The 8,317-nt window shown below is 45.3% G+C and overlaps 1 protein-coding gene across 1 annotated transcript; it reads left to right on the forward strand.

Annotated features, from left to right (window-relative positions):
• Window positions 1-845: 845 nt before the first annotated feature.
• LOC120940602 (tigger transposable element-derived protein 1-like) lies at window positions 846-3,165 on the forward strand. The gene has a single exon (XM_040353554.1). The coding sequence runs from the start codon at window positions 978-980 to the stop codon at window positions 2,937-2,939; it is 1,962 nt and encodes a 653-aa protein (XP_040209488.1). The 5' UTR covers window positions 846-977; the 3' UTR covers window positions 2,940-3,165.
• The last annotated feature ends 5,152 nt before the right edge of the window (window positions 3,166-8,317 follow it).

Below are 8,317 nucleotides of genomic sequence, written 5' to 3' on the forward strand. Positions count from 1 at the left end.
GAGGTACCCACCAGCCTGTCAGCAATCCCAGCGCTGCTCAGAGGTGCCGCCAGCCCAGAGCTGTTCACCAGCCACAGTCTGCATAATCGTAAGTACCGTACGCCCCCCTGCTATTGGCCCTGACCCCCCCCCCACTACCAGCCCTGGACCCACATCATAGCCCCTGACCCCCCCCACTGTTATTTTCATTGTTACAGGTACCTATCGTGCCTGCCAGCCCAGAGGTGCCCGCCAGCCAGCACCAAGGCCCAGAGGTGCCTGCCAGCAAGCACCAAGGCCCAGAGGTACCCACCAGCCAGCATCAAGGCCCATAGGTACCCACCAGCCAGCACCAAGGCCCAGAGGTACCCACCAGCACCAAGGCCCAGAGGTACCCACCAGCACCAAGGCCCAGAGGTGCCTGCTAGCCAGCATCAAGGCACATAGGTGCCTGCCAGCCAGTACCAAGGCCCAGAGGTACCCACCAGCCAGCATCAAGGCACATAGGTACCCACCAGCCAGCACCAAGGCCCAGAGGTACCCACCAGCCAGCACCAAGGCCCATAGTTGCCTGCTAGCCAGCATCAAGGCCCATAGGTGCCTGCCAGCCAGTACCAAGGCCCAGAGGTACCCACCAGCCAGCATCAAGGCCCATAGGTACCCACCAGCCAGCACCAAGGCCCAGAGGTGCCTGCTAGCCAGCATCAAGGCACATAGGTGCCTGCCAGCCAGTACCAAGGCCCAGAGGTACCCACCAGCCAGCATCAAGGCCCATAGGTACCCACCAGCCAGCACCAAGGCCCAGAGGTGCCTGCTAGCCAGCATCAAGGCACATAGGTACCCGCTAGCCAGTACCAAGGCCCAGAGGTACCCACTAGCCAGTACCAAGGCCCAGAGGTGCCTGCCAGCCAGCACCAAGACCCAGAGGTGCCAGCCCAGCATTGCCCAGAGGTGTCCGCCAGCCAGCCCAGCATTGCTTGCCAGGTACGCATTGAATAATGGCAGATAGTACCAAAAAAAGCCGTAAATCAATTACTTTGGATATGAAGGCTAAAATGATTAAGTTGTATGATGAAGGTGTAACTCAAGCTGAAATAGGCCGAAGGCTAGGCTACACTCGGACTACAGTTAACACCGTCATAAAAAACAGAGAAAAACTTCTTGCAGAAATTAAGAGTGCTACACCTGTTAACACAACAACAATTCGAAAAAGAGATAGCATTGTTGCAGACATGGAGAGACTCTTAATACTTTGGATAGAAAATCAGACTACACGTCATGTTCCTGTCAACCAGGCAATTATACAAACTAAAGCCTTAAGTCTGTTCAATGACCTGAAGGCTAAGAAAGGTGAGACAGCAAAGGATGCAGAATTTTCTGCAAGCCGTGGATGGTTTGATAGGTTCAAGAAAAGGTCTAACCTACATAACATTAAAATACAAGGAGAGGCAGCTGCTGCAGATCATAAGGCTGCAGAATGCTATCCAAGAGAGCTTGCCAAAATTATTCAAGATGGAGGCTACTCCATGGATCAGATTTTTAATGTGGATGAGACTGGTCTATTCTGGAAGAAGATGCCTGCAAGAACCTTTATCGCAATACAGGAAAGATCAATGCCAGGCTACAAGCCAGCTAAAGATAGAATAACCCTTCTGTTAGGTGGCAATGCTTCTGGTACCTTAAAGCTAAAGCCTTTGCTAATTTACAGATGGGAAAATCCAAGAGCTTTGAAGAACTACGTTAAAACTAGGCTTCCAGTGCATTGGAGAGCTAACAAAAAAGCATGGGTTACTGCAGCCCTTTTTGAAGATTGGTTTGACACCTGCTTTGTTCCAGAGGTGAAAGCCTATTGCAAGGACAACAATATCCCTTTCCACATTTTGCTGCTTGTTGATAATGCCCCTGGACACCCTCGAACACTAGATGAGCTGAACCCTAACATTCGAGTGCAGTTCCTACCACCAAATACTACCTCACTACTGCAGCCAATGGATCAATGCGTCATTGCCGCCTTCAAGTTAAACTACTTAAAAAGAACATTCAGTAAGTGTATTGCAGCAATATACAAAGAAGAAGGAGACGGTAAAGAAGTCCTATCCAAATTCTGGAAAAGCTACAACATCTTGGATTGCATTAAAACTATAAGAGATGCTTGGAATGACATAAAGGAAACCACAATGAAAAGGGCCTGGAAAAAATTATGCCCACAGTTAGTTGATGATTCAGAAGGCTGTGAAGATCATGTAGCTACTGTTACTGAAAATATTGTAGATATGGCAAGGCAGTTAGAGCTGGAAGTGGAGCCAGAAGATGTTGCTGAACTGCTTGCGTCCCACACAGAGTCCCTCAGCAATGAAGATCTTCTAGAACTTGAAGAGGAGAGAGAAGAAGATGTGCAGGATGGGGTTGAGATCATTGATCATCAGCCTAAAGGTTTAACAACAAAAATTCTCTTTGAAGCTTTCCGTCATCTTGATAGCGCCATGGCTCTATTTGAAAAGCATGATAGGGATTTTGAAAGAAGTTCCAAAGTCAATGCTAACATCTCAGGGGCTTATGCCTGTTACAAAGAAATCTACAGGGAGAAAAAGAGAGCTACACTTCAAACCTCCATAGAAACATACTTTTCTAAAAGTCCATCAGCACGCGGATCATCATCAACTGACAGTCTGTTTCCAGCTCTGACATCACCACCGTGTCCTGCTCCTATTGCTACTTGTAGTACACCCAATTCTCCAGCAAGAAAGCGCCTCATTTTTGAAGACTTGACTTGTGAAACAGAAGATACCTGCATACCTGACAGTCCATTTCCAGCTCTGACATCACCATCAAGTCCTGCTCCTACTCTGATTTCTTCTTGTAGTACACCCCTTTCGCCAGCAAGAAAGCGTCTCGCCTTTGAAGATTTGACTAGTGAAACAGAAGATACCTGTATGCCTTCACCCTTCCTACCACAATGAATTATCTCAGCTGCTCTGGCCTTGCAACAACAATGAGATGGGGTAAGCTTACAATTTTTATTTGAATATTGTGTTTATTTTAGTTATCAATGCATTATTCATATCAGTTATGCTTGTAAATGACTATTGCAATGCAGTGCACACATTTAGAAGTGAAAAAAGGTATTGCTTCACTTTAAGTACATTTTCGCTTTACATACATGCCCCGGTCCCATTGTGTACGTAAAAGCGGAGTATGCCTGTATATCTGAGATATATTAAATCTCAAAATATAACTTACAAGATACAGAGGTCTAAATTATTGTTTGGATTGCATACTTCTTAAATTAAAACATTAAGAATTTTCCCCCTTTTTTAGGGGGCTTGCCTTTTTAACATTATTTTTTTGGGGGGAGGGGTAATGTTTAGGTCTAATATGTGCATTTTAACATGTATGTAAAAAAAAAACAGTAAATGTTAATAATTTAGGGGACATAAAGGGTCAGATGAATTTTCTTAAAGACATTTAAAACCAAACAATTTCAGCCTGGGGGGCGTGGCTTGGCGCGCGATGCGAATGGCAGCAGTGTGAAGGAGCTCCGGTAACCCGTGGGACTTGGGAGTTGAAACCGGCCAGTTCTTGGGTGACTATGTCCTCCCAATCAAGGAGAGGGCCACACAACCGATCCCTCCGCTCATTAAACACCCCTAAACGGAAAATAACACCGACAAACCTCAACAAATTCAGCTTCAACGGCTGCAGCAAGGCCTCCAAGATGGCGCCTCCGCACAGATTGCACATGGAGGAAGATATGGAAGAGGATGATGAGGTATCTCTCCCGGCTTCCGAGGAATCCACCAGAGGTAATGACACCACTGACGGCCCTCTAACATACGCGATGATGACCGACATCGCGGCAGACATCAAAAGCTCCTTCTCGGCGGCCATCACAGACATCAAAACTGAGCTCCTGCGGCTCTCAGAGCAGATGGCCGTAACAGAACGCGCTGGGAAAAGACGAGACAGAGCTTTAACCAGACTTGACGACATCACAACTAACCACTGCCATCATTTAATAGACATGAACAGGCATATCGAAGACCTCGATAATAGGGGGAGAAGACACAATATTCGGGTGAGGGGAGTCCCAGAGTCAGTGAACCCCGATCAAGTGAGGCCTACTCTCTCCGCCATCTTTAACAACCTGATAGATAGGCCGGAGCAGTCCCCGATCGACTTCGACAGAGCGCATAGGGCCCTCAGACCAAGAGCCTCGGATAACGACCCCCCGAGGGACATCATTTGCTGCCTCCCCAGCTTCGGTCTGAAAGAGGAGATCCTACACAAGGCTAGAGCCGCGGATCAAATCGTCCATGAGGGTGTCACGATCCAGCTGTACCAGGACTTGTCCCCCATCACCCTGAAGAACAGAAGAGCCCTAAAACCCCTCCTCGCGGTACTACGAGAGAAAAATATCACATATAGGTGGAAATTCCCCTTTGCCCTGCAGGCTAACTACATGGGAAAACAGTATCTGCTCAGGGTACCGGAGGATCTATTGAAATTCTGCGAAAACCTGCAGATCGCCCCTGTCAGCTTACCAGACTGGTACACAGAGTTCCTCATTCCTCCCCCCGTCAACCACCCTCAACATTCTCCTGGTCCTCCAGCGTTGTTCTCCCCGTTTCAGCAAAGGAATATGCGCAACAACCCGAACAGCCGATTCAACGACTCCCCAGCAACCTCAAAGAGCGCCAAAAGCCCAAGAGTGAAAGAAGTGCAGAGATTCTAAAACGACACCCTTACTACAAAACCTCTGTGACATATCCAACAGCTTATAACAGGCTAAAGCACGCTGGGCATCCGTTTTTTTCTTTTTTTTTTTTTTTTCTCTTCTCATTTACATTTTGTATTCTTAATTTTTTTTTTTTTTATTCCTGCCATCTCTCCTCGTCCACCATTTTGCTCAGAAGTCTACACACCTCACTCCATTCCAAGTAAAGAGAGGACTACTCAGAAGTGCCACTAGATGGCGCACCTGCGCTACATTTGATATTAAGACCTCCACACGAAGAAAAACCTCTATTACAAAGCAGGGAAGAGAGGGAACAAGTACGGAACCTCAACAGGAACGAACTGCCCATCCGATGGTATTCTCTGCAATGACCATTCCATTTGTATTTACTCTCCTCTCCCTTTCTCTCTTGACACCAACGCACTGCTATGAGACGGCACGGATAACAATCCATTAACTTTTACAGGTCCCCGATAAAAGAAATTATATAGATAGTGGAATCTTTTTGTATGCTCATAGGCCTGGTATAAACTCGTTTACACTTTCATGCTGTTTGGTACTAACGTTTTTGCAAAATCCCCAGACATAGGTTATCACATGAAAAGAACTGTCTAAAGGCTATATGCACCATGGCACAAAGAAGTATATTCCTCTCCGACCCCCTGTCTATTCTAACCGTGAGTAATCTAATAATTTTTTCTCCTCATTCCTCAATGAGAACATGCTTACTTGAGGGGAGAACAGGGGATAATTAAGCCAAGGACAAACTCCACACCAATGGAGAGACTTATATCACAGAAGCAAAACAGCAGTATATTATCATATTTTAAGAATACCAAAGGACCTACAGCAACTATTAGAAATGAGATTCTGCTGACTTTACTCTAACTATGCTATACAACTGCCGCAACTGGATGACTATTTGTTTTACTTTGTTTTGGTCTCCGGTCATCTCATAGTACTGTTAGAAGTTACTTTTAGCTTATAACTATGATAGAAAGACTAGGTATACTCACACAGAGGTTCAGAGAGGGAGGAGGGAGAGGAATGGAAGAAGAAAAAACCTCACAGTACGCATAGTTAAAAGCTATGCAACTCTTGCAGAATATGTTGGCCGTACTGGCCCTTTTATTTCTTAATGTGGCCTTAGGAGGGGACAGATGGAGAGGAAGAGAGAAGAAAAAAAAGTGACATTTCTTCTGCTTACTTTACTCCAAACATGCTATACAACTGCCGAAATTGGATGACTATTTTTGTTTTGTTTTGTTTTAGTCTCCAGTAGTCTTATAATACTGTTAGAATCTATCTTTAGCTTATAACTATGAAAGAACGACTGGGTATACTCACACAGAGGTTCAGAGAGAAAAAAGAAAAGATAGAGAAGAGGGGAAAAATTTACCTTACAGTACACATAGTTAAAGGTTATGCAAGTTTTGCAGAATATGTTGGTTGTACTGGCCCTTTTAATACTATTTTGATGTGGCCTTAGTAAAAGACAAATAATGAAGGAAAATGACATTTCTTCAGGCTTACTTTCCCAGGGCCCCACGGACCTACCTCCTTAGGAACAACATTGTGACCTTTATTCATCTGTCACAAATCCTAGCTTCTGCTAATACGTTAGCAGTTAGACCAGAACTGTTACATTCCCTAAGCGCGCCTCCCACTCACCCCCAAGAGCGCACTTCAATTCTTAGTAAATAGGAATATTGCAGACTCTCCACACCTTTGGTGTGTACTTGAGTAAACTCACAACCTCTATCCTACATCCCCTCCCCCCCCCACCCCTCACCACCCCCCTCTTCCCCATCCCCCTCTGCCCCCCACATCTGACACAACTTAGAGGGTGCAATCCCCTTCCCCCAAAACCAATCCTTAAGGAATAACAGCCGCCATTATGGCCTACGCTTTCCTAGGGAAAGCACCAGCACTCATCTCACACAACGTCAACGGCTTAAACATCCCGGAAAAAAGAACCAAAATGTTTCGTGAACTCAAAAAAGTACGCCCTGCAGTGGTTTTCTTACAAGAAACACACTTTAAAGGTCAGAACATACCCAAACTTACTGACAACCTTTTCACAAAAGCTTTTCATGCCACAAATCCTTTAGCCAAAACCAAAGGAGTATCAATACTATTTAACAGAGACTCCCCTTTTGTTCTAAAACATCTCCTCGCAGACCCGGAAGGTAGATACCTCTTCCTGAAAGGCACATGGGGAGGGTCACCTATCACCCTGGCCAACGTCTATTTCCCTAACAAGGCACACATCACATTTTGCCAAAAGATCATAGATGAACTCACCTGGTTCGCAGAGGGGTGTGTCATCCTTGGAGGGGATTTTAACATTCCTCTCTCACCACTGAGGGACACATCTTCAGGATACACACACGTGTCCTATTAGATACTAAAACGTATCAAACTAATGCTACAATCCCTCACACTGGTGGATACGTGGAGGTCAACACACCCTTCTGAGAAGGATTTTACATTCTTCTCTACACCCCACAAAAGGTACTCGAGAATTGACCTAATTTTTATTTCCCAAAGGGACCTGGGAAGTGTCCACAGGGCTGAAATAGGCATTATCTCCCTATCAGATCATGCCCCAACAGCCATTTCCCTCCATCTTGGCCCACCTAGACAATCCACTTTCAACTGGAGGCTTAATGCGTCCTTACTTACAGACCAGACAATAAAAGATGACATACACCAAACAATCTCCTCGTTCTTCACGAATAACTCAGCCAATGACACGACTCCCTTAAACAACTGGGAAGCACACAAAAGCGTAGTCAGAGGGGAACTGATAAAATGGGGATCCAGGAAAAAAAAAGAAAGGGACAAGGAAATCACCAGATTATCTAAACAGATAGCCAACCTAGAAGCCCAACACAAACAGTCCCTATCGATTGCGGTTGAAGAGGAACTGATAAAATGCAGATCTTCCTTGAAACTAATTTTAGACATTAAAGTAAGGAGATCTCTATTCTTCAAGAAAAATATCTTTTACGAACAAGGAGATAAGAGTGGGAAGCTCCTCGCAAAAGCCCTTAGAGATGCGAAATCAACAAACCACGTTCACGCCATTAGTGATAAGGGGGGCCACCTGAGACATGAACCCGAAAAAATAGCAGAACTTTTTCATAGGTTCTACGAAAAACTGTATAACCTACCAGATCAACATAAACCCCCTCATATAAAGAGCTCGAAAACAGAAACTATATCCAACTTCCTGAAGGACAGCGGACTACCCTCACTTGCCCAAAATGAAACTCACAATTTAGATGCTCCTATAAACATAGCGGAAATACAAGTTGCCATCAAAGATCTAAAAGCGGGGAAAAGCCCAGGCCCGGATGGCTTTACATCCCAATATTACAAGACCTTCACCAATCTATTATGCACACCCCTACTCTCCACCTTCAACTATCTAGCGAAAAACAAAAACACCTCCAACTCATTCCTACTAGCACACATCGCTGTTGTCCCCAAACCCGACAAAGACCATACTGACTGCGCCAACTTCAGACCCATATCACTCCTAAACGTAGACCTAAAACTCCTAGCCAAAATCCTGGCCAATAGGCTGAAACCCCTACT

This window comes from Rana temporaria, chromosome 5, assembly GCF_905171775.1.
Source record: "Rana temporaria chromosome 5, aRanTem1.1, whole genome shotgun sequence".
Lineage (NCBI taxonomy): Eukaryota > Metazoa > Chordata > Amphibia > Anura > Ranidae > Rana > Rana temporaria.